Source organism: Telopea speciosissima, chromosome 11 (assembly GCF_018873765.1).
Source record: "Telopea speciosissima isolate NSW1024214 ecotype Mountain lineage chromosome 11, Tspe_v1, whole genome shotgun sequence".
Lineage (NCBI taxonomy): Eukaryota > Viridiplantae > Streptophyta > Magnoliopsida > Proteales > Proteaceae > Telopea > Telopea speciosissima.
The window spans coordinates 33647138-33674069 of NC_057926.1; the positions used below are offsets into that span (position 1 = coordinate 33647138).

Here is a 26932-nt window from a genome sequence, read left to right on the forward strand (position 1 = left end):
ATGACAAAATGACGTGTCTACATGGTTGTACGTTCAGCCCAAATGATCTGTGTTTTTTTAAAACAGAATTTGACTATTATAACAAAATTTCAAAGGCTCGCTTTCGCATTTGACATCTTTGTTTAGTCTGAAAATCAACACATGATTAAATAATGACATCGACAAAAGGTCTGCAAATTTGGCGGTCAACAACAATTGCTAGAGACTGATAAATCCAAGCAGCACACACCTTGATCATTCCATCCAAATATGGAAATTAAATCCAAAAACTTACCAAAACTAGCTGGACAGCCTGTGCCACACGGCAAGCAAGCAGCAAAGCATAAAGTTAGCCAATGGGCCACCTGAGCATCATTCGAAATGCAAAGTTAAACAGTTTTCATGAAGGCAAAATCAGCAGTAAATTTGGCAAACTATGTCTTCAACACAGTTTTACAAACATTGTGGTGAATTGCAATCCGTTTGAGTGAGAGACCAAGAATTTCTCCACAGTGCAGAATGGTAATTGCAATTATTTATTTATTTATTTTTTCGTAATTCGCAAAAGAAAGGGAGTACTTCACTAGTGAATACTTTGAAGCAGCACAAATGTTAAAAGGTAGTGAAAATGTAGAAATCAAACAAACAACCTCTTCACTCATCATAGTAACTTGGAGAATGGAACTCTTCATTGTTTGCAGAACAGTGCTTCCAGCTGAATACACCCAGTTGAGCCAAATACACATTTTCTAAATATTCTGAAACACAGGACAGACAAAGCAAGCAACTTCTCCTCTAGATCTGGCTTCTCATCTAGAACTCTTCCTCATCTGACAGCTAAGCTTGTTTTGATTCTCAATATGAGACCTGTATCATTTCTATGTATCTTCAGGTAAGAACCTCTGAAAGTGAATCTATTTCATCATCTTGAAGCTTCTTCATTTTTTCAGCTTCGAGCTTCATTTGGTTGCCAATGGCATCAGATATGGCCTTAGGCAGTAGAAATCCAGCTCTCTCAAGGAATTGTGCCCGGTCAAGAACTAATGGCTCTCGCAAAGATGTTTCAACACCATTATATGTCCACAAGGCCAAGGTTGCCTCACCTTTCAGTCCAAGGGAAAACCAACCAAACCCTGCCACTGCAATGTCGATGCTGTTTACATCCCAGCTGCTTCCAGACACCTTGAATTCTTTATGTTCCCATTTTCCTAATTCAGGTACTCGATCTACACCAATGGGAGGCTGAAAGAACAATAAGAAGCACAAATAAAATGAAATCTGTCAACCAAATTTCTGGAATACAACACCCTTATGAGAACTCAATAACACAACTTTTTTTTTTTTTGGGAAATAACACAACTGACTAACTGATTAGGGGAAAGATGGATTCTGTGGTGAGAAAGGAGGGGAAGTGTAAATTTTCAGGATTTTGGATCTCTCTGATTCTAGAGAGTGGCTCGATTTTAAGGAAAGCAAACAGGAAAATGGGAGCCTTGTGCACTGGGACGCTCTTATTTCAATCAGGAAAGTGGAACATTTTAAGTTTTATTGTCAAATTTTATCAGTTGGCTGTTTGCATTGAAGGAGCAACAAGTCTTCAGATTTCATGATTTCAGAGATCAAGCTAAGAAGAAGCACACAAAATTTCATTAGTCAAGCAAATATCTGAAACACAACTGAAAAAAGAAAGCTCAATACTCGATTAAGGGGAAAAGGGATGCTCTTGCGACTAAAGACGGGTAAGTGCACATTTCAAGATTTTGGTGCACTTGTAATTCTAGAGGTTTGCTGCGTTTTAGAGGAAAACAATCAGTAAGGGAAAAATTTTCTGCTTTATCAGTTGCATTTTATAAGTTGACTGATTGATGTGAAGAGGAGCAGGGCTTCAAATTTCAGGATTTTAGATATCTTGTTGATGGCTGAAAGTTCAAATAGAAAAGCCTCTAAAAGAAAAAGATTCAGCTACACTTGGCTAAAACTTAGTAATAAAAAATGCAGAAGATGATGACATGGCCATCTCAATCTGAAATATGCTATCAGTCACATTTTACACTTCAAGATCCAACCAAGGAACTAAATACCAGGAGTTCTGGATAAGAAAAATAATAAAAGTAGAGTCACAGATGTCTAGTGTTGCCACTTGCCCCAGCGGTAAGGATCTTGGATTGTTCTGCCTTGGTCTTGGAATCAAATCACACCTTTCACCTTTTTTTCTTCTAATCCTTCAACCACAGACCTCCCAACAAAAAAAAAACAGAAGATATTTTGCCCTTGAAGGCAAAAAAGAAAGTAGAAATAAAAAGAACATATATAAGATTTTCAATTACTACCTTTCTTTAATTCAACTCAGCCATTTTTTAATCAAAATATTATTAGAAGTAGAAGTTCCAAGACCCAACCTGTATACAACTATATGTGTAAGGTTCGCTAGTGCTCAGTCCAACCCACTAGACAGTGCGGATTTGGATGGTCACATTCAGTGACTACTGGTTATTACTCCAGCTGTAAAATTGACTGGGTTGGAACAGTCCAAAGAATAAACATTTTGGCATTTACCAGATGGAGTTGGTCCATCATGCCTTTCCTAGTTAATCATCTTCTTGTCTCTATCATGAGCCGAATATTATTTTTTCTTTTTCCAATCACAGGCAACTTTACGAGGAGAGATGCTACAAGAAAGTTGAGCCATTTTCCATATCAAGTGAAGCCTCACTCAGAATAATGTTTGGGATCTCATGTAAATGCTAATGGATGAACTCTAATGTATACATAGGATTTCTGGGCAGTGACTTTAAAAGCAGTGCAGCAACTCTAATTTATAAAGACCGAAATCAACAAATAATAAGAATCCAAAAACAATAATATCAAGGGAAATCTCTTTTACATCATCCTTTTTGTTTCTATTTTCTTTTCAGCCACAAGGATGGCTAATCTTGATGGCTCAAACCATTGTAAAGAGTTGCCATCGGGTATATATCAGTAAAATTTTGTGGCCTATCTCAACTACATGGCCTAACATCTAGTTGATTTTCTCTTGTGCATTATAAACCATCAAATCAGGATCAAATCAATAGATGGCTGATGTGGCCACTACCCATTGGGTAAATAGAGGACAATCTGGATTGGCCATTCGTCAAGATTTAAGGCAAAGTTAGCCCTATGGTCCACCCTATAATGGATACTTTCCCCAACCATCTAAATCATCACCAAGATTGACACATTGACTGTGGCATGTGGTGTAATGGGTTTGGGGTGACACATAACACACAAGTCATGGGTGTGTTGACACTGTTTCCACATAAGTCAAGGGTGATATTGACAATATAGGTAACAATTCTGAGATTCAATGACAGATTTTTAAGGCTGTTTAGGAAGCCTTTCCTAAATGGGCTATAGGAAATGCCACCATTAAGAGGAAAATAACTAACGGGTGCTTTGAAAGTCCGTTGATAAGGAGAGAACTATCATCAAATTCAAACCCGAGAAATAATTCTTACTATTCACATCCCCTTCCAAAGAAGAAAGTGATACTACAACCACAGACATCTAGATCCAGGAGAGTGGAGTTTGCCAAAATACAAGGAAATCATCCTAAGACGAACGCCTTGGATCTAAGGAAGAAAGGAGGGGTGTTAAAAACCTAGAAAATCTGACAGGCCTCCTCTTGATGCTTCTCAAAGAGCAGCGTAACTTAGCTGCAGCTAGGCAAGTTTTGAACCTGCAGTTAACTGATCCAGATGCATACATAATGCCTTCGTATATGATGAAAAAGAGACTAGTATGATTGCAACTTTGTGACTAGGTTGGTTTAAGCAGAACAGTGAGTTCAAGTCCTACTGTTCACCCTACTCGGTTATCCCAAGTCAACGTAGCCTGTAAGCATCCTGACTCCACCGTACCCAACCAAAATTAATTAGGCTTGATTCTGACGTTTGAATTCTCAATTTTGGTGTTGTAGGTGATGTTCAACTAAATCGACAAGACCCCCCACAAAAATTTGTGTCCTGCCCAAAATGTTAAATGTGTTCATCAATACTAATAATAGAACTCTTAACTATTTAAAAAAAAAATTTACCTGTAACCTGACACCAGCATGTTTTTTCCATATTTCATCAGCATTTTCTATCTTCCCCAGGTGAAGAGAAACATTTGGTGAGGCCCAAATTGTGACATAAATTGTTTCTACTGAAGCTTGATTCAGGTCCAGTCTCATTAAACCACCAACATGCACTGCCTGACCTGCCTACAATAAGAAAGACAGTTTTGGAATTAAAAGCAAATAGATTCCTTCTGAGGTAAATATTTGCATTTATTTTGACTTTGATCAGAAATCTACTAGTATTAAGGAACAAAAATTAGAAATATATGCATTCACAACATGATATAAGGAGCAGAAGAACAGACCTTGAAGATTGAAAAAAATGAATTAAATTTGTCTCATGTTCAATAAGAGACTTATTTAACAGTCCAACATTGCATTTGTGAGTGGTATAGTGTGGCTGAGAATGAACCTCCGGACCTCACCCTCTCTGGTCAATGTTTTTCATCTTGAGCTCTTCTGTGGTCATCTTGAAACTTAACGGAATCATATTCTTCCTCTCTGGTCAATATTTTTCATCTTGAACTCTTCTGTGGTCATCTTGAACCGTTATGAAATCATATTTTTCCTCTGGTTTAGACCAATCATTTACATCTTCATCTTCACCTTTTATCTAGACTTTTCCTCTGGTAAAACCATAACCTATTAAACCTTAATGTGTGAAACCTGAACTGTTAAAACTGAAATCTAAGCCCAGCGTCAACTGGATGAACTATAATGTGAATGGGCTCAGAGAAATATCACTGATGCAGTGCATCCTTCTGATCCACCAGGACCAAGAAGACCAGACCATTTTTTTGCTCAGAAGTATAATCGGCTAAAGGCCCAGTCTAAGCCCACAGCCCAGCAGCGGCCAAAGGCCCAGACCAGCAAGAAATTCCAGCCCAAGTTCCCCATTGGGCCCAGCAAAATTAAGTCTCACTTTGGACCCAACCAGCCCAAAACGTGGACTCCTTGGAGCTGTCAAACTGGCCCCACAGAGGCTGTCTTTATTTGTGCCTTTTCATATTCTTAGGCAGGTTTATTACTTTCTTTTATTTTGGTCTTGTTTGTAGTTCCAAGGTCTTGGAACAATTTTCTATTTTCTTGGGGATAGTTTTTATGTAATTGGGTTTGGTTTTTAAGTGTTGGAATTCCACTTGTCTTGGAATTCCAAAAGTCTCTTTAATTCTTATGCATGAATCTCAAGAGGATGCTCAGCCTTCTCTTCCCCTATAAATACCAAAATCGTGGAGGCTGTAGAGCCATTCCAGAATTCTTCAAACAAAGACTTAGTCTTTTTCTCTCTTTGAGAACTTTTGCTTGTGAGTTTATCAAGTGGCCTAGGTGGGACTCCTATGGTGGGACACTAGTGAGACTCCAGTTGTCCAATTTATCTTTTTCTTATTTATCATCTTCATCCTCAAGCATCCATCAGCCATTACAGAAGATCATCTTCAAGTCATTCAAAGCTATCCTTAATCTGCCCCTGCATCCCCTCTTTCATTTACAGCCCCTTTTTTCTGTCCAGAAAACCCTCATCATTAGCCCTCTTTCTTTAACCTAAAAAACCAGAATCGATCTTGGCTTGTAGTCCTTTTTAGGTCTGCACCTGTTGAGATGTGTTACCCGATATTATAAGGGTATTTTTGGTATTTTATTTATGCTTTATTTATGTACTTTTGAACAAGGGTAGAATTGTAATTTGGACTGTGACACTGTTCATATGAACAGTATCGTGAACAGTGTTTCCTTTGTAATCTCTTTTATTATTATTATTATAAATAGAGAGCTTGACTGATCTCATTGATCATTCAAGCCATTCACGAAATTCCTGTTTTGTTTTAACATGGCATCAGAGCCAAATACACTCTGATCTTGGTTTTCAGAATCCACCTCCCTCCTTGCGATTTTTTTTCTCCTTCCCTCCATCGAGCTTCTCCCCTTCTTCTTTCTTCATTTCTTTTGGTTCTTCTTCTCCCATTAGGGCAGCACTACTGAGGTGATCGTAATGATCTAGCTGCTGCCCCAACATACCTCCTTTTTTCTGCCTCTTTTTTTTTTATCAAGTGGAGCTGAAGAATTGTCTGCGATTTGAAGATTCCTATTTTTTTTGGAGATCAAGCCTCTACATCTGTTTCGGCTGCATCTTCTATTGTGGAATCTTTATTTGATATTGTTCTCAACCCCTATTCACTTCATCAGATTGGTTGAAGACCCCGGCCCCTTATCGATCTCTCTTCTCAGAGTTTTTTTCAAAACCCTGACATTAATCGATCTTGGGGTTGGGCTGCTAGTTCCTGCTGCATCTGATTGGCAACCTTGCTGCCTTCATTCAACATCATTCCCAACCTACATATCTGAGATTTTTTGCTCCAATACAGTCCTCTTCTATTGGGGCTCCTCATGGGAAATTTGATCCACAGAGCATTTGGTGTATTTTTCTGGGCTATTCTGCGACCCAGAAATGATACAAGTATTACCATCCACCTTCACGTCGTACTTTTGTCTCCATGGATATTGTCTTCCATGAGTCCTTGTCATATTATTCCCAGACACTTCTTCAGGGGGAGCAGGATCAGGGTTTTGAAGATGTGTTTGCTATTCTTCCGGCTTCTATTCAAGGGGAGCCCTCTGTAACTTCAGCTCCTACAGTGGCTCCTATTTAGGGGGAGCGTAGACCAGTCAGTCAAATCCCTGTTGATAAGGTATATACCTGGGAGCGCACATGACAAGTTGAGACTACCACCACTACCATACCACCTCCACAATCGTCTATACTTGATCCAGATCCAGACCCTGCTACATTATCTGGTAAGGATCCCTCCCTTGACTTACCTATCGCTGTTCGTAAAGGCGTTAGGTCATGCACCCAACACCCCATCTCCAATGTTGTTTCCTATGATGCTTTATCTCCTTCCTATCGTGCATTTGTTTCTTCTCTTTCCTCTGTTTCTATTCCTCAAAAATGGCAGGAGGCGATTGCAAATCCAAAGTGGAAAGCAGCCATGATGGAAGAAATGACGGCCTTACTTAAAAATGAGACATGGGAGCTAGTTGTTCTTCCTTCAGGTAAGAAACCAGTCGGGTGCAAATGGGTATTTGTTGTCAAGCAGAAGCCAGATGGATCAGTGGATGGATATAAAGTCAGGCTTGTGGCCAGAGGCTTCACTCAGACTTATGGGATCGACTACCAGGAGACATTTGCCCCTGTTGCGAAGTTGAACACTGTCCGGGTCTTACTGTCTTGTGCTACCAACTTTGGCTGGGACCTACAGCAGTTGGATGTAAAAAATGCATTTCTTCATGGGGAGTTGGAAGAGGAGGTTTATATGGATGTTCCTCCGGGTTTTTCCTCTGACAAGACCCATGGGAAAGTTTGTAGGCTCAAACGGGCACTCTATGCGTTGAAGCAATCTCCACGGGCATGGTTTGGTAGGTTTCATAAAGCCATGGTCTCCTGTGGATACAAACAGAGTAATGCTGATCACACTCTATTCATCAAGCGAAAGGGAGAAAAGGTCACTCTTCTCATAGTTTATGTTGATGACATAGTTGTGACTGGTAATGATACAGATGAAGTTTCTCACCTGAAGGCTTTCTTGGGATGGAAATTTGACATAAAAGATCTAGGACAGCTAAAATATTTTCTTGGAATTGAAGTTGTCCGTTCTCCAAAAGGCATCTTTCTCTCCCAGAGAAAGTATGTTCTAGATTTACTATCAGAGACTGGTTTGCTTGGTTGTCATCCTTGTGACACTCCCTTGGAAGCTACTACCCGTCTGCAAGAGAAGGATGGTGAACCTATTGATAAGGGCAGATATCAACGATTAGTGGGCAAGCTGATTTATCTCTCCCACACCCAGACCAGATATTGCCATTGCTGTGAGTCTTGTGAGCCAGTTCATACATGATCCTTATTCCACTCACATGGCTGTTGTTCTTCGTATTCTCTATAACTTGAAGTCAGCTCCAGGAAAGGGGATCCTTTTGTCTCCTCATGACCATCTTCGCATTGAGGCTTACACAGATGCTGACTGGGGTGGTAACCCTGATAGGAAATCTAGCTCCGGCTATTGTACTTTTGTTGGAGAAAATCTGGTTACATGGCGGAGTAAAAAGCAAAATGTTGTGGCAAGATCTAGTGCTGAAGCTGAATTCCGTGCTATGGCCCAGGGCATATGTGGGTTACTGTGGCTTCAGAGTTTACCCCTTGATATCCGGGGTTCTGTTCATCTTCCAATGATGTTGTACTGTGACAACAAAGCAGCAATTAGCATTGCCCACAATCTAGTGCAACATGATCATACCAAACATGTGGAGATTGATAGATACTTCATCAAGGAGAAGTTAGAGAGTGGGCAGATTTGTATCCCTTTTGTGAAGTCTGGAGATCAACTGGCTGATGTCGTCACCAAAGGGTTGAGTGGGTAGTTGTTTTATCCTAGTCTAGTCAAGTTGGGCATGTGTGATATCTATGCCCCAACTTGGGGAGTGTTGAGATGTGTTACCCGATATTATAAGGGTATTTTTGGTATTTTATTTATGCTTTATTTATGTACTTTTGAACAAGGGTAGAATTGTAATTTGGGATGTGTCGTAAACAGTGTTTCCTTTGTAATCTCTTTTATTATTATTATTATAAGTAGAGAGCTTGACTGATCTCATTGATCATTCAAGCCATTCACGAAATTCCTGTTTTGTTAACAGCACCAAATTGGTATCAGAGCTATGACTGGTAAAGAGGATAACTCCCACTCTCTTGAAGAAATTTCTGCTACTGTGAAGCAGATGCTTAACTCCATGCAAGAGATGTCAGCTTGTATATTAGCAATAGTGCAGCGACAGCCCTCTACTTCTCACCCTCCACTCAACAACATGGAGGCTGGAAGTGAATATCATCCACCAGCCAGATCTTATGCAGCCAACAGTGTTCCTTTGAGGCCCAACATACATGCACCACCACCATCACAACCACATCAACCACCAACTTTTGAGAACTACATGCAAACTTACTTTGAGCAAAATGCTGGCCAACATCCCTGAAGGCAAGACGATACTCACAAGGTCAAAATGGAGCTAAAAGAGTACAATGGAAAGCTCGATCATTAGGTATTTATTGATTGGTTAAATGTTGTTGATGATTATTTCGATTGGTATGAGATGACTGAGTTGAGAAAAATCAAACTTGTGAAGACCAAATTAATTGGTCCTGCCATAGTTGTCAAGACGCCTTGGCGTCCAGGCGCCTTGGCCGACTCGGGCACCTTGGTTGCCTAGGCGGACGCCTTGGACGCCTTGGTCGCCAAACCGCCGTGACAATTATGGATCTTGCTCGGAAATGGTGGAAGATGCATGAAAATAGGATGGCTACCAAGGGCACTCCCATCATATCTTGGGAGGAAATGAAAGATGATTTAAAAGATATCTATCTTCCCCCTTCTTTCATTGATCGACTTCATGATCAGTTTAATACCCTCCGTCAAGGAACTTTATCCATGGCTGAATACACGGAACAGTTCAATTCTTTACTCTCTCGAACTGGTATTGAGGCCAGTGATGCTCAACTCATGTCTAAGTTCAAGCTTGGTTTGAAATTTGAGGTTCGTAGAGCGATGGGAACTACTAGTATCTATGATATCAAGGAATGTTATCAAAAGGCCTTAGAAGCTGAGGATTTGTTAAAATTACCATCTAGGTCTTTTAACACTTCCACCAGAGATGCTAGGAGGACTACTTTCAATAGGCCAATCAACAATAGGCCCCCTTTTCACTCAAGTATTGACCCTAAAACTATTGACAAAGGAAAGTACACTATGCAAGAGAGTGATAAAATGCCAAACTTGTAATCATTGCAACAAAACTGGTCATTTTGCTAAGTTCAGTCCACAAAAAGTACAACATGCTAATCTTGTTGTAGCTGAACTTGAACCTAATGGTGATGTTGAAATCAATGATGGCTTACCCATTGATTATGAAGATGAACAGGCTTTTGAAAGCCAAGAAGAAGAATTGGAGTCTCATGATGTATATGTTGTACATCGTATCCTATTGGTTGAAACACAAGGTGAGGATTGGTGAAGACAATGCATATTCTATAACAGAATGGTTTGTGGACCCAAAGTAGCACAAGTTATTGTGGACAACGGTAGTTGTGTTAATGTTGTCTCACAAAGTTTTATTGCAAAGGTCAACCTCCAAGCTGAGAAAAATCCTAAACCATATAAGGCATCCCTCCTCAATGGGAACACTATAATGGTTAATCAAAGATGTTCGCTTCCCCTTAAGCTGGGTTCCTATGAAGATGAAATCTGGTGTGATGTCATCCCTATGGGTATGGCCGATATCCTACTTGGTAGGCCATGGATTTACGACAATGATGTAGCACTTGGCAGCAAGAAGAACCTTTGTTCTTTCGTTTTCAAAGGAATAATATAATCTTTAATCCAATGAACCTGCAAAATCCGAAGCCGCAGAGCCACCCAGCCAGCAGTGCACCAGTCCAAAAGTTCAACAGGAATCTGGAGAAAGGTACCTCTGGTGGTGTTAAGCTTCTAGCTGTACCATACCAGGAATTTGTAAAAGTAAGCACTAAAACAGGCCTTGTCTTGGCCTTAGTCCCAAAAGCAAATACCCCCATCCCCGAAGTTACTTTTCCCATGCCTATCTAGTCTCTTTTAAATGACATTGCAGATCTTATTTCGGAGGAACTTCCAGATGAGTTACCTCCAATGAGGGACATTCAATACTGTTGACCTTGTACCAGGGTCTATCTTACCAAATTCCTTTTGAGTCCAACGGAACCTGCGGAGTTAAGAAGGCAAATTGAAGATTTGTTGAAGAAAGCCTTTCTCTAAGAAAGCACGAGTCCTTGTGTTGTACCAGCACTTCTCACCCCAAAGAAAGACGGTTCGTGGCGAATGTGTATCGATAGCCGCGCTATCAACAAGATCACCGTGAAGTACAAATTTTCAATCCCTCGGCTCGATGACATATTGGACATGCTCTCCAACTCTAATATCTTTTCGAAGATAGATTTAAAGAGCGGTTATCAACAAATCCGCATCCGACCTGGAGATGAATGGAAAACGACTTTCAAAACTAAAGGGACTCTATGAATGGAACTTCGTGCCTTTCGGACTTACCAACGCCACCAGTACTTTTATGAGGGTGATGACTCAGGTATTACGTCCATTTATTGGTAAGTTTCTAGTTGTGTGTTTTGACGACATCTTGATTTATAGCAAGGATACAGCCGATCACTCGGAGCATTTACGTCGTGTGATGTGAGTTCTCTGTTTGGAGAAGCTATAAATCAACTTGAAGAAATGTTTCATGCTGCCCAAGGTTCTTTTCCTTGGATTCATTGTCTCTTCCAAAGGCATTGAAGCTGATCCGGAGAAGGTTCAAAGCATCGTTGATTGGCCAGTTCCAAAGACCATCACCGAAGTTCGGAGTTTCCATGGCTTGGCTTCTTTTTATCGATGCTAAATCAAAGGATTCAGCACCATCATGGATCCTATAACAAAGTGTCTCAAAGGCAAAGGAAGATTTGAATGGACACCCAATTGCATTCTATAGCGAGAAGCTCAACGATGCAAAACGGCGTTACTCCACTTATGACTTGGAGTTGTATGTTGTGGTCCAAGTCTTGAAGCATTGGTGCCATTATTTGATTGGCAAAGAATTCATTTTATTTACCGGCCATGAGGCCCTCAAGCATTTGCATTCGCAAAAGTCGGTAAGTCAAAAACATGCCAAGTGGGTAGCCTATTTGCGAGAGTTTTTCTTTGCACTAAAATACAAGGCAGGCAAGGAGAATGTTGTGGTCGATGCTCTCAGCCAAAAAGTATTGGTGTTTAATACTTTTTCAGCCCATGCCATGGACATTGATCATATAAAGATCGATTATCCCACAAAAAAAGATTTTTCCGAGATCTACAAAACCTTACAGCAAGGTGGGACAAATTCCAAATACTTACTACATGATGGCTATTTGTTTATGGCACTTGTTTATGTATTCCCACAACTTCCCTAAGGCAGCATCTTATTTGGGAATTACATTGAGGAGGTTTAGGTGGACATTTTGGGCGTGATAAAACTCTCCTACAAGTGGCTGATCGCTACTATTGGCCTCACTTTCTCAAGGATGTTGAACATGAGATAAAACAATGTCGTATGTGTCAATTAGCGAAAGGAACTAAGCAAAATACTGGATTGTACTCCCTGCTGCCTGTTCCACATGCACCATGGGTTCACATAAGTATGGATTTTGTGCTTGGTCTTCCTCCTCCTCAAGACAGGCATGATTCTATATTTGTGGTTGTTAATCGTTTCTCCAAAATGGCCCATTTCATCCCATGTCGTAAGACATCTGATGCACGGCATATTGCTATACTCTTCTTCAAAGAGGTTGTTTGCCTTCTTGAACTCCTTGAATCTATTGTTTCGGATCGGAATGTCAAGTTTATGTGCTATTTCTGGAAGACCTTTTGGTTAAAGACCAACACCAAATTGAAGTTTTCAACGGCGTTCCATCCGTAAACTGATGGACAAAAGGAGGTGATCAATCGCAGTTTGGGCAATCTCTTACATTGTTTGGTGAGAAACTATGAGAAGACGTGGACCCCAATCCTTGATATTGCTGAATTTGCCTACAATAGTTCGGTAAATCGAACCATCGGTCGTACTCCTTTTGAAATTGAGCTTGGAGTTCAACCAAAATGACCTTTTGACTTGGTCCCACTTCCCTCCCATGCACAAGTCAGCATTGAAGCAGATGAATTCCTTCAATATATCACTGATGTGCAAGCTGCTATCCGGCAACAAATTGCTCTTAGCAATGATACTTATGCTGCTTCTGCCAATAAGCATCGTCGACTTATCACGTTTAAGCCGGGAGATATGGTTATGGTTCGTATTCCTACTAAAAGGATTACTCCTAGAACAACCCATAAGTTGAGCCCTCGAGAGATGGGTCCCTTCAAAGTCTTGAAGAAAGTTGGCCCAAATGCCTATGCTCTTGAACTGCCTCCAAATATGAACATTACTAATGTGTTCAATGTTGCTGATTTGACACTTTACACGGGCCATCACTCGGATGAAGCTGATACCGAGCATTCTCTTCGACTTCCACAATTTAAGGCACTTCCCAAAGAACATATTGAAGATGTTGTAGACGATAAGTATGTTATGACTCGCAATGGTGGAGGTTATCATCAGTTTCTCATCAAATGGAAGAGTCACCCACCAATAGATCTCACATGGATCCACGCCGATGATTTCAAAACCATTGATCCAAATCTCTATGATCAATACATGTTACTTTTACATTCGGGGTTGAATGTTTCTCACCCGGACAGAGTTGATGCAGTGCATTCTTCTGATCCACCAGGACCAAAAAGACCAGACCATTTTTTTGCTAAGAAGTATAATTGGCTAAAGGCCAAGTCTAAGCCCACAGCCCAACAGCAGCCAAAGGTCAGACCAGCAAGAAATTCCAGCCCAAGTTCCCCATTGGGTCCAGCAAGAATTAAGTCTCACTTTGGACCCAACCAGCCCAAAACATGGACTCATTGGAGCTGTCAAACTGGCCCCACAAAGGCTGGCTTTATTTGTGCCTTTTCATATTCCTAGGCAGGTTTATTGCTTTCTTTTATTTTGGATTTGTTTCTAGTTCCAAGGTCTTGGAACAATTTTCTATTTTCTTGCAAATAGTTTTTATGTAATGGGGTTTGGTTTCTAGGTGTCTTGGAATTCCAAAAGTCTCTTTAATTCTTATGCATGTAACTCAAGAGGATGCTCAGCCTTCTCTTCCCCTATAAATACCAAAATCAGGGAGGCTGTAGAGCCATTCCGGAATTCTTCAAACAAAGACATAGGCTTCTTCTCTCTTTGAGAACTTTTGCTTGTGAGTTTATCAAGTGGCCTAGCTGGGACTCCTATGGTAGGACACTAGTGAGACTCTACTTGTCGAATTTATCTTTTTCTTATTTATCATCTTCATCCTCAAGCATTCATCAACCATTACAGAAGATCATCTTCAAGTAAGCCATTCAAAGCTATCCTTAATCTGCCCCTGCATCCCTTCTTTCATTTACAGCCCCTTTTTCTGTCCAGAAAACCCTCATCATTAGCTCTCTTTCTTTAACCTCAAAAACTAGAATCGATCTTGGCTTGTAGTCCTTTTTAGGTCTGCACCAATCGCCCTGGAGAATACATAAACCTTGCTGAAAGTTGCAAAGAGAGGTGGAGATCACTAGAGGGAATCCAAAATCTCGATGGACAATGGAAAGCCATAGATTGGAGAGAGAAATGCCACTTGAGCATTGCAGGAGAGAGAGACAATCACTGGAGAAGAAAAAATAGAGAAAGTTGGACACAAGAAGAACTCAATGACTGACTTCTTTCGTCAGATCATAGTTGTTACAAAGTCGTAATTGCCCTTCTTTGCCGAGTGTTTTCCTTTTCTTTTAATAATTTAAAGTGAATTAATATTTCTTTATTAGAAGAGGGGAAGAATGATAGAGCAACAGCTTAATGTTGAAAGTAGGATCCAACAAATTAAATTTCACCTCAATAAACATTAAAAGAAATAAGAGAAAAACAAAAGGTACTACAGTTATGGTCTATGATATAAGGACTTTTCCATTTACAACCAATATAATAACTTTAGAGTTTTGTCGTCGAACAAAAACTGAGTGATCTAAGTAACACTGAGAAAGACCATATGTAGCAACAAACCTTTGCTAAACTCATCAAATCATGCTCGTGGGGACTGTTTCAGCTCCTAAATAGCTTTGTGCAACCTACGAACTTTCTTAGTATCCTCCCCCTGAACAACATACCTAGGATGGTGCTCCCTATAAACCTCCTTCTGCAAGTCACCATACAAGAAGGCATCTTGATGTCTGACTGGTAGAGTGGCTAATCAAGATTAACAGCCAAAGAAATTAGGATTCACACAGAAACCGAGCAACTGGGGAAAAAGTCTCAAAGTAGTGAACCCATAGGTCTGAGTGTAGCCCTTAGCCACCAATCGAACTTTCAACCACTCCATTGAACCGTCAGGGTTATACTTAATAGTATACACCCAACAACATCGTGCAAGGTCCTTATCAGTAGGTAGGTCTACCAATGTCCAAGTGTTGCAAGATAGCAAATAATCCATTTCCACATCCATTACAGTTTTCCAGCCAGTGTTAAACAAAGCAACTTTGTAATGGGTAGGAATGGAGTGAGATGTGAGGAATAGATCAAAATTACGAAGAGAAGTAGGTAGATTAGAGATGGAAAGATAATTAGCAATTAGATAGGCAACCAAGGAATCCTGAGTACAGGAACGAGTACCTTTCCAAAGGGCAATAGGGAGATCAATGATAAAGGAAGGATCTCCAGGCAAAGAGTCAGACGATGGGAGCAGAGGAACAACAGAAGAAGATGTTAGTTGCTTCAGGCGGCGCTTGTAAACATGTAAAGGCACTCATAGAGGTTGGATGGCAGGTGCTCGAGGCATGGGGTTCGAAACCTCAAGGGGAATGAGTTGAGGAAGAGATGGGGGACTAGGAGAAATAGGACTTAAATAAGAAACACAACCACCAAAATGGGGTATACTTTCAAAAAAGTTAACATCAACACTAATAAACTGCTGACGAGTAGTGGGGTCAAAACACCGGTTACCCTTCTGAGTATTGGAGTACCCAAAAAAGATACACTTGGTAGCCTGAGGAAATAGTTTATCGAGGCTAGAACGCAGATTATGGACAAAACATTGATAGACAAAAATGCGAGGAGGTAAATTAAACAAGGGACGGTTGGAAAAAACGACATAAAAGGAATTTGATTACAAAGGACAGAAGACGACATCTGGTTAATCAAATAACAAGCAGCCAACACAGCATCACCCCAATAAATTTTTGAAACATTCATATGGAAAATTAAAGATCTTGCTGTCTAACAAATAACAATTTTGACGTTCTGCCACACCATTTTGATAAGGTGTATAAGAACAGCTGGTCTGGTGAGTAATGCCATTGTCAAAACAAAAAGGATGAAATCGCATGTTGGGTAATCTCAAGAGCATTGTCAGTCTGCAAAATTTTCAAACAAACACCAAATTAAAATTTTATTCCATTTGTTTGAAAATAGGCACAAATTCAGAACAATCAACAATCTTTCAAAAGATACAAAACATGTCATACACGAGTAATTGTCAATATAGGACACAAAATAATAAAAACAGGACCGACTATTGACCCTACATAGGCCCCAAATATCAAAATGAAGTCAATTAAACAAAAACTAACCCCTAGACTCATTACTTGATGGAAAAACAATACAGTAATTTGTGCCAAGTTCACAAGCTTCACACAAGACAAGAAATAGACTTGCAACTACGGATCAAATGTTGTGGCTTGGATAGAGAAAGGTGCCTCAGCAGATGACGCAATGTAAAGGGGAAACGCTAGTAGAGGTAGCAAACGCTGCCATAAATGAGGAGGCAACGTCAAAATAGTATAAACTATCTCTCTCATGTTCTCCACCAATCTTCATCTTTGTCTTAGATTCTAAAAAACACATGAGAAGGATAAAATGTAATTGAACAATTAAGATGTTTCGCCAATTGACTAACAAATAAGAGACTAAGGGGCAATTTTGGAACACAAAGAACAATAGATAATGAAGGAATAACACCATGACTAGTAACATTAGTAAGAGATCCATCGGCAAGGATAGTGTATGATGGAGAATCAAATTGCTGAAATGAAGTGAATAAATTTGTCTTACCAATCATATGTGAGGACACGCTTGAGTCAATAACCTAGGGAGTGGAAGATGAGGAGGTGAAACATGAAGGTGTACCTGAATGAGTTAATGTAGTTAAGAGGATGTCTCAACTCTCAAGTTACTGAACTTGTTTCAGAAGTTGATTGATCATATCAATATGGGATGAGATATCTTCACCAGTTGAAAGACCATGATTAGTATCATTAGGAAGCACCACTTCAATATTCCCATTAGATATAGTAGTATTGGTAAATTGTTGTTGTGCCCATTGGGGCTTGCCATGCTTTATCCAACATTTATCAATAGTGTGGTTAGGGCAACCACAACAAGCAACAAGATCAGAAAGTAGATTGCCACGACTTCCCTCTGATCCATGACCTCTACCAAAAGTACCATTACCCACGACCACCACTATTAGAAACAAAGGTCAAATTATCCTTGGAAGTGGGAGTGAAATCAAGTTTAACCAGAAAAGGAGACACAACTTGCTGAATTTTGCAATAAGCCTCATTCATAAGAGAGGATCTTCTCACCAGCTAAAATTTGACTCTTGACAGGTTGAAGATCGGAGTCTAATCCAGACAAGAATTTAGCAACCAAAACTCAACACGTTGAGATTTGAGAACATTAATATCAGCGGAGAGTGGCTGATAGACATTAAGTTTCTCCCATATGCCTTTACGTGTACTGTAATAGTCGTCACAGAGAAGAATTTTTATACAAATCACATATCCTTGACATATTTTTGTTTTGAGAAAAGAACTCCTTGAGTTCATCCTAAACACCCTTCGCAATCTTATGAAAAATGCATAGTTGTCACGGCGGCATGGTGGTCCAAGGCGGTGGAGGCCTGTCTAAGCACTTAGGAGATAGAGCGGCCGCCTAAGCGGAGCTTAAGCGGTAAAGGCGGTCTAGTGTTAGTTTTCTCCCTCCCCTCCCCCCAAACACTCAATAGTCAATACATGATGGCATGATGCATCATAGTATCATACCTTATATCATTAAAAATTAAATTTAAGCCACCTCAAGTCATCAAAATGAAAAATCATACATGACACATAAAAATTCAAAATAATCAAACATCATAAATTAATTAAAAAACTAAAAGACATAGCACAAAATCACAAATGACTAATCAACATTCTCTTATTTAGTAATCAGTTAATCACTAATCAATAATCACTAAGTCCTAGATAAAAAATGTGTTATTATCATCATTTCATAAAAGACATAGTTGCATAGCATACCTTAACTAGGATGCTACCAAGAAAATGAAAAAATTGAAGAGATGTCAACTGTCAAGACTCAAGACTCAAGAATCAGGATGTTCATGTTGTCCATGACTCCATGTATCAATCTTGAAAATTAACAATGCAAGTAAGCATGCTAATTGTTAAAAACAATTAATAGAGAAAAAAGAAGAAATAAATCAAATGAAGGGGGGGAAAAGGAAATAAGACGAAGAAATGAAGAATATGAAAGACTCAAAATATCCTAGTTTGAGCAGTCAAATACTCAAATACTCAAGACTTCAAGAGTCAAGTTAAGTGTCAATGTCAAAGACTCAAAATATCCATAATATCTAAATACATATGTCAAATGATTTAATCAAAATCAACATCAAGTAAATTAGCAGCTGGTAGATGATCATGATCTTCTTGTTGTTGTTCCATGGAACCACGTGCCCTTTCTCCAAAATTATCTATGACATCCTCGTCATCATTCACATCTCCCTCTTCTACCATATCTCCATCTGATCCTGAATCATCTTCAACAATAGCCGTCTGGGCTATCCCTCGATTACAACGTGCGTAAGAGTTGATTGCCCCAGAGGTTGCTGGTTGAGCTCTCCTTGCTCGGTTTTGGCCTTCAAATGATGTAGATGCCCCCATTGCTCTATCAGCAGCACCCCATGTGAGATCATCCTGGGGATGGACTAAATCATCCATTGGTTGGCTAACCATCCACTCACTAGTCCAGTATAACTCATCAAGCAATAGGGGATCATAATTTCTATTCTCCTCACGCCTTTGTCGAAACCTTTCTTGAAGGCGGCGATTATATTGAACATAGACTAAATCATTCAAACGTTCATGTTCTAGTCTATTCCTCTTCTTGGTGTGAATCTGAATTCAATAGAGGATCCCAAGTCATTCTTCTATAAACTAATAACAAAATTAAAAGTCTAAAAATAAAAAAAATAAATGTAATCAAAAAATACTTACAAAATCAAATGTGCTCCAGTTGTGCTCACAACCAAAAGAGGTACAACAAAGGCCCAGTAAACGCCGTGCAATCCTTGAAAGCTCAAAAGCATCACCTCCATGTGTATCCCACCAGAAAACTATAAACTATAAATATAATAAAAAAAAATTGGATTAATATATCATACAAAGTAGGTACAAACTACAAACAAAATAACTAAATAATAAAAAATAATTAGGCAATTAGCTACTTACTAGGATTCATAGTTGTCCGTTGTCTAATGGCCATACTGCTCGAAAAAAGACCTCGAGCATTTCTATATTCACCAGCCTGATGTAATATCTTGTCTTGTAAAGATCGATCAGGCACTAATCTTGAGGTGACTTGATTAAAAGCCGTTTGTAAAGTCTGTCTAATTTGATAATCCTCAACTTCTGAATACTGAAAAAACTTCCCAGGATTAAGAAACAATGCAGCAGCATACAATGGGCGCTCCATCTGACACTCTCATCGTCTATTAACAATATTTATGACTTTCTTCCACAACCTCTCTTTATCCCCAAAATTTTTCTTAATCATCTTTTTAGCCTCTTCCATGGCAACATAGACTTCAGGCAAGGCAGGCTTCTCATCAGCATCTACAATCCTCAAAACAACAATAAGTGGTTTTGATGCTCTGATACAGTCTTCCACACCATTCCAAAATGTAATAGCAAAGACCGTTTCAGCCACTTTCTTTCCTGCCTCTGTCTTTGCCAAATTAGAATGCTTCCAATCATCAGAAATAAATAAATGCCTCAAGTCATCCTTATGCCTCAATAAGCTCTGGAGTGTTAGAAATGAAGTTGCAAATCTTGTTACAGCAGCCCTCACAAGATCTCTCCCATTTGTTTTAGCTCTCATGGCATCTAGAAGGCATGTGTGTCTGTAGATGAATGTTGTTATTTTCCTAGCCTTCACTATCACCTTCTTGTATGCCTTCAAGTTACCAATATCTTCCAACATAAGATCAATGCAGTGGGCTGCACAAGGAGTCCAATAGAGCCTTGTCCTCTTCTCCATCAACAATGCACCAGCTGCTTTATAATTGGCAGCATTATCTGTAACAACTTGCACAACATATTCTTCCCCAATTTCTTCTACCTTGCTATCAAGTAATTGAAACAAGGTATTTGCATCTTGTACATAACTTGATGCATCAACAAAACTCATAAAATAAGTCCCCTCCGGACAGTTGACAAGGAAGTTGATCAAATGTCTTCCCTTTTTATCTGTCCACCCATCAGACATGAGTGTACATCCAAACTGCTTCCAATACCCTTCATAGGTCTTTTTCATCTCTGGAGTTCTCTCCTTTGCTGACTTTAACAAAGGCACCCTCGCTTCATGATAAGTAGGGGGCCTATATCCTGACCCATATTGTGCAACGGATTCAATCATCACTTCAAAGCTTCTTGACTTTAGTGCATTAAATGGAATCCCATACTCATAAAGCCAATCCACAATATGATTATCAACTCTTTTTTTCTCTTCAGCTGATCTCATCCGGTTCTCTATTGTAGTTTGGTTTCGGCCTTTAAGCCTCCTATCAGCAACCACTTGTTCAGGTGTCCGTCTCACATGAGCATCCATGGGACCCCTTACTTGTGGCTGAATTATGACATTCCTCTTTCTCTTTGCAGCTGTACCAGAACTTGGAATCACTTTGGAAGAAGATTGAGACCTACCAGTACTAGGACCAGATTGAGACTGTATCTGCTCAACCTGTAGAGATGTCTCTTCTCCTCCTCCTCCCTCATGATCATCATCATCCAATATATCTGCTGCCTTCTTCTTCCTATTGCGCATTAAAGCTTCATTCATCTCTTGAGCAATTGCTGTAGTTTTCTTGGTGCACTTCGCAACATCTCCATAGCCACCCACCAAATGTTGCTTTATCCTTTTAATCCCACCTCTGAGATCTTTTTTGCACAGATTGCATTTGACAAGATTTTTGTCTGTAAGGTCAGGCCAATACCCATACTTCCACCCTGGGTCATTTGATTTGGCCTTCCTCTTTGGGTCTTTGAATGGATCATACCCCGCAGTACTGCCATTATCAGCCCCACTACTAGCAACGCCAACATTACCACCCTCTCCGTTGCTATCCATTATGTAATGAATCAATATTCAATACTTTGCAGGCTTGCAATGTGCCAACTGCCAAGGGATAAAAGTAACTACAAAAAAAGGAAAAGGAAAAACATAGAAGCAAGAAGGGTAAGAAAAAAAAAAGGAAATCATGATTTTGATTCATCATCATGATTCTGAAATCTGAATCTCTGATTCATACTTTCAAAGAAAAAAATGTTGCAAAGAACCAAAAAAGAAGCAGCAGCATCAGCATCCATTGCTCTAACATCAATTCATCATCACATCATGTCATTGCAAAGGGGACAAAAAAAATAGAGAAGCAGGGAAGCTACATCAGTATCTAATATTCTAGATTTCTAGTATCTGACTAATCTATTTTAGTGATTCAGGTATCCTCCATCACAAAGAGAACATCAAAACAGAAAAGAAGAAGCAAGAAGAGTGTTAGACTGTTAGTACTTAGTACAACGAGAGAAGAAGAAGAAACAGCAGAAGCGTTAACCAATAAAAAAAAGAGAAGACGCAGCAGCAGTTAGAGGCTTAGAGCGTTACAGAGAAGCAGCAGGCAGCAGTTTACCAAGTTACTATAAGTCTATAATACCATTACCAAGCCAAAAAAAAAAAAAGCAGCAGAGAAGAAGTAGCAGAACCAAATCTCTTGAGCAATTGCTGTAGTTGTTAGTACTACAGAGAAGAAGAAGAAGAAGAAGAAGCAGCAGTCAACCAATAAAAAAACAAAAACAGAGAAGAAGCGGCAGCAGCAGCACTAGGATGTTAGTGCGTTACAGAGAAGCAGCAGGCAGTAGTTAACCATGTTACCAAGCCAAAAAAAGAAAAAAGCAACATAGAAGAACCAGAAGAAGCTTAGAAGTTACAGTTACAGACTTAAAAAAATAAAAAAAAAGCAGCAGCAGCACGCATTACACGCTACAGAGAAGAAGAAGCAGAAGGAGTAGAGAAGTTACCAAGCAAAAAAAAAAAGGAGAGTTACCGTTACAGACTACAGAGAAGAAGCATCGATAGAAGTTATCAAACAAAAAAAAAAAAAAACCAGAGAAGAAGTTACCGTTACTCTACAGAGAAGATGAAGCATAGAAGTAGAACTATAGAAGTTGCAAAGCAATGAAGCCAAAAAAAAAAAAAGACAAGAAGTTACCGTTATAGACTACAGAGAAGAAGCATCATAGAACCATAGAAGTTACCAAGCAAAAAAAAAAAAAAAAAAAGAGAAGATCAGAAGTTACCGTTACAAAGAAGAAGCATAGGGAGTAGAGGCTTACCTTGCCGAAAAGGTAGGAGGATGAGGAAGCTTCGACTTTTGCGCAGAGGACTCGAGAGGTAGGAGGAAACTTGCCTTCACCTGAGTCGAGTTGCCGTTGCCGGAGCCGGAAAGGAAGGAGGAAGGTTGCAGTGTCGCACAACCTCTTGCGTAGAGGAGTCGAGGGTTTTACTTTTAATTTCTTAGAGAAGAAGTTAAAGGCTAAAAGCCTTTTACAGATTTACGTTTTAACCTTTAGGAATTTAGGGATTTTAGATTTTTAGTTGTAAAGGCTATTTATCCCATGTAGCAGCATACGTGAGATAATTATACACCAACCAATACCAATTAAACAAAAAGAATAATATATAATTGCATGAAAAAATTAAAAAACAAATACACACTCCATATTGGCGTCCGCCTTGCCCTCATGGCGTCCCAAGGCGTCGCTTTAACCGCCTTGGCGACGCCTAGATGGTCAAGTCGGCCACCATTCACGAGTCTTGTTAAGCGTAAGCTCGCTTAATGCCTGGGTTTCCGCCTGGACGCCAAGGCCGCGCCTAGGCGACGCCTTGACAAGTATGGAAACATGACATTGGCAGCTATAGAGGGTTCCATGCTATTCCAAATCCAACAGAGTAAAGTAACATTCTCAAATTGCCAGTCCTTGTAATTATCAGTAGTGGAGCAAGTAGAGTCATAGTCAAATAATCCATCTTTCTCTTGGTTGTGATATAAACTTCCACAACCTATGCCCATATAAGATAATTGGAGGCTCCATTAAACTTAATAGAAGTTATCTGGACATTCACATTGTCGACAACAGGCTTTGATTTGGCCATAATAAAAAAAAAAAATAGAAGAACCAGCAATATGTTAAACAATATGGTAGACCTGAGATCAAAGTGATGACACAGAAATGCACCAGATGCTGTCCAAAAGAATAAGACCGAAATACAATATATATTACCTCAAAGTTAACCAAGTTGTAGCCTTCGTAGCAAGGCAGCAGCAATAAACAAGACAGATAATACGTAGCGGTCTGAACAACCAGCCTTTAAATCCAGAAATGAGTGATTTGCGATAAAAGGAAGAATAAAGGATCCAAAGGACCTTATTGTAGAGGGTTATAAAACCTTAGAATAGAAGGAACAGTTGACTAAGAGAAGTCCACAATAGGGCAGAATAAATTCTGCCAGAAAAGGCCCCAAAAACAGAGTACTGCCAGTCAGATTTGGGGTTAAAAAAATAATCAGAAACAGCACAATGGATCAGGGCCATATTGATGTTGACAAACCCTTGTAGATTGAACATCAAAACCCCATAATATGAGACTGATCTGTCAGTCAGATTACGATTAATAGCACTATGAAAAACTGACAAAATCTTCAGAAAAACAGAGTACCGCAGCCTTTATGGCAGGCTATTAGTTGGTGATGTAGATAAAACTTCACAGCAGTAGGAAACCCTAGTTCTTCATTGTAAATCAACTAGGGTTTCAGAAAAACAGATACAGCATTGGTTGCTATTGAACAAACAAAAGTAAATACCAAGGAGGATTAAAACAGAAAAACTATAATGACACCACATTAAAGGCCAGTAGTAATATAAAGGGAGAAGAAAAGGAGAGAACTTGCCCACGGTTTGTGTTGTGAAGCATACTCAAACCATGTGCCTCATTTTATATTGATAATAACCAAGCAATAAAAAACAAACTTATAGAAACAGGGAATAAAGTACCACGAGTGCCCCTCATTAACTAAACTAAAAACAAATAATAGATAACAAATACACCGCGGGCCAGTGGACCTAAATACGTAGACTAATACTTAATATACTGAACCAAACAAGCATGAAATTAGCGTGGGAAAAAATCTAGTTTTTTTTTTTTGGGTGAATAATTAATTCATTACCAAAGAGAAGAAAAAAAAAAAAAGGGCCCCAAAAAAGAGAAAAGAAATTACAACAAATAAACAAAGCAAGGCTAGACCCTCAGGAGGGAGAGGCTTGAAAAAGAGAGGGAGAAAGACCCCAGGAAACAACAATATGCCTGTTCCTTAGGGAATCAATACATCGAGAGGAGATAGAGGATAGATTGTTCCAAATGTCAAAAAAGATGGTGTCCCAAATCTGCTGAAGGATCGAGAGGTAGAGGACTGTTTCCTGATATTTCGCTCCATCCAAATCTGGTTGGTGGCAGTACTGAAGGCGAGCTTACCCACGACATCGCAGATCAAGATCCGACAAAAGACATGTCCACCCAAATCCATTCTCGCTGGAAGGGGAGAATCCTACGACTCCTGGGCCAACATTTTGCGAGGACCCCTTTCCAAATGGAAGATGATCGGGGACAAGCAAAAAAGAGATGATCAATATCTTCCTTAGCGTTCCAACATAGGCAACAAGAGGAGGACATTGGGATCTGGTGATGAATGAGGAAGGACTGCGTTAGAAGGCAGTTGGAGAGAGCTCGCCAAACCAGGAAGCCGTGATGAGGGATGCAGTGCTTGAACTAGACAAGCTTGTGCAAAAGCTGTAAGGAGGCCCTAGACCGGATGAAGTCCCATCCGCTTTGGACCTAAATAGACTTGAGAGGACTAGGGACCAATTTATCTTATCTCCATTACCTTGAAGCTTATTATCCAATGGAGGGGCAAAGAATTTCTACACAACTGAAAGCGATGGGGAAGAAAAAGCTGGAGGGGCTCAATTACCAAGGCTAATTGATATTGGCAACCATACACTGCTTAGAGAGACCTAACTATAGATGGCTCTAGCATTAAATAAATTAAGGAGCACTCCCATAGGGTACCAATGATCCAACCAAAGAGAGGTAGAGGAATCATCATCAATAATGGTGGAGATGGCTCCAAGAGCAATAGACCGATGTTGAAAAATCTTGCGCTAGACCAAAGAAGCTTCAAAAGACGAAGAGATAGTCCATATAGAGTCATGGCGAAGGAGGCCCGAGTAAATCAATCCATCCAAATGCTTTTCAAACCAATTTGATGGTACCGGCTGAGTTGACGTCATTGATTCTTCTCAAACCAAGACCTCCCTCAGCCTTGGGGAGGTAAACTATAGCCCAACTGGTAGGATGAAGAAATCTTGAAGTATCGGCTCCTTTTGAGAGGAAAAGGAAGACATACATAAGGGTTTCCATCTCTTTGACAATTGATTGAGGCAGCCCAAAGGTACCAAACCAATAAATGTAAGAAGACTAGATAACTGATCTAATGAGCTCCAATCGGACAGCGTAGGAGAGAATCTTATCTTTCCAAAGTTGAAGCCTTTTACGAATAAGATCAAGAATGGGGGTGCAGTGGTGGACGAACAATTTAGCAGGAATCAAAAGGAGGCCCAGATACTTGACCTGAAGGAGGGAATCAAGGTTGCCTTGACAGATTCCAAGACCGCAGCCAAGAACAAGAGAGATTTGTTGCGCAAAAGCCTGACATATACTCAAAGCGCTGCAAACAAGACATAATGGTCTCAATGGAAGTGATGCTTGCTGTGGAAAAATCATGAGATCATATGTGAAGGTAAGGCAGGAGAGCTTGATATTCTTACACTTGGGGGTAGGGGAGATAAGTTGCAGATTAGTACACCATTGTATACTCCTAGAGAGGACTTCAAGAGCCAGGGAGAAGATGTATGGAGAAAGAGGGAACCTTGATGAATTCCCACTGATGAGGCATAGTAGCCCACCAAACTATCATTAACCAATAGTGAGAAGTTTGGAGAGGAGACGCAAGAGTGGACCAAATTTATAAAGGCAGGGGGAAAGCCCATCTTAAGCATGGCTTTAGAAATGAAATCTCATATGATCATATTAGAGAATCAAAAGCTTTATGGATGTCAATCTTAATGAGGGCAACAGGGGGTGGGATTTTCTATCAAAGGCTTTGTAGAAAACCTAGGACCTGTAACCAGTAACCTTAGAGAGGAGAAGAGTAGTTGTAAGGGGAGGAGCTGTATGTGTTAGTTTGCTTCCTCCCTTCACAAGTATTTTATTTAAAATAAAACCATTACAATCATAAAAGGAAATCTAAAATAGGTAACTAACTTAGACAAGGAAACTGACTCCTAACTCCTAACAATTAAAGAGGAAAAAACAATGAAGGAAACCATAATAACTCAACCACAATAGGGACACTCTCCCTATCGTGGTACACTTCTCAACACTCCCCCTCAAGCTGGAGTATACAGATATGTAAAAAGGAGCTCTAGCTTGAACTAATAAGAAAAAATTAGTTAAGAATTTGGGGAATATGGGGCAGATCTCTATGACTTTGGGGGAAATGCAGCAGACTTGGCCAGTTTACTTGTGAAAATTGAGCAGTGTTGATTTTTCATTGATCACCAAAGTGGTCCAAGGTTGAAAAGTTTCAATTTTTGGACAAACATGTAAATATCAAATTCATCTGTTGCTTTGTAAATCCAGCAAAATCACAAGAAGGATTACATGATTGACATGAGAGAATAAGAGAACC

The 26932-nt window shown here is 39.7% G+C and overlaps 1 protein-coding gene across 1 annotated transcript in view; it reads right to left on the minus strand.

Annotated features, from left to right (window-relative positions):
- Window positions 1–534: 534 nt before the first annotated feature.
- The window catches only part of LOC122646074 (GTP-binding protein BRASSINAZOLE INSENSITIVE PALE GREEN 2, chloroplastic), a 28264-nt gene continuing 1866 nt past the window's right edge, over window positions 535–26932 (minus strand). Inside the window, exons 3-4 of the mRNA XM_043839547.1 lie at window positions 4055–4222; window positions 535–1221 (exon numbers count right to left, since the gene is read on the minus strand). Of these exons, the coding sequence (XP_043695482.1) occupies window positions 868–1221; window positions 4055–4222 (522 nt within the window). The 3' untranslated portion in view covers window positions 535–867. The remainder of the gene's footprint in view (window positions 1222–4054; window positions 4223–26932) is intronic.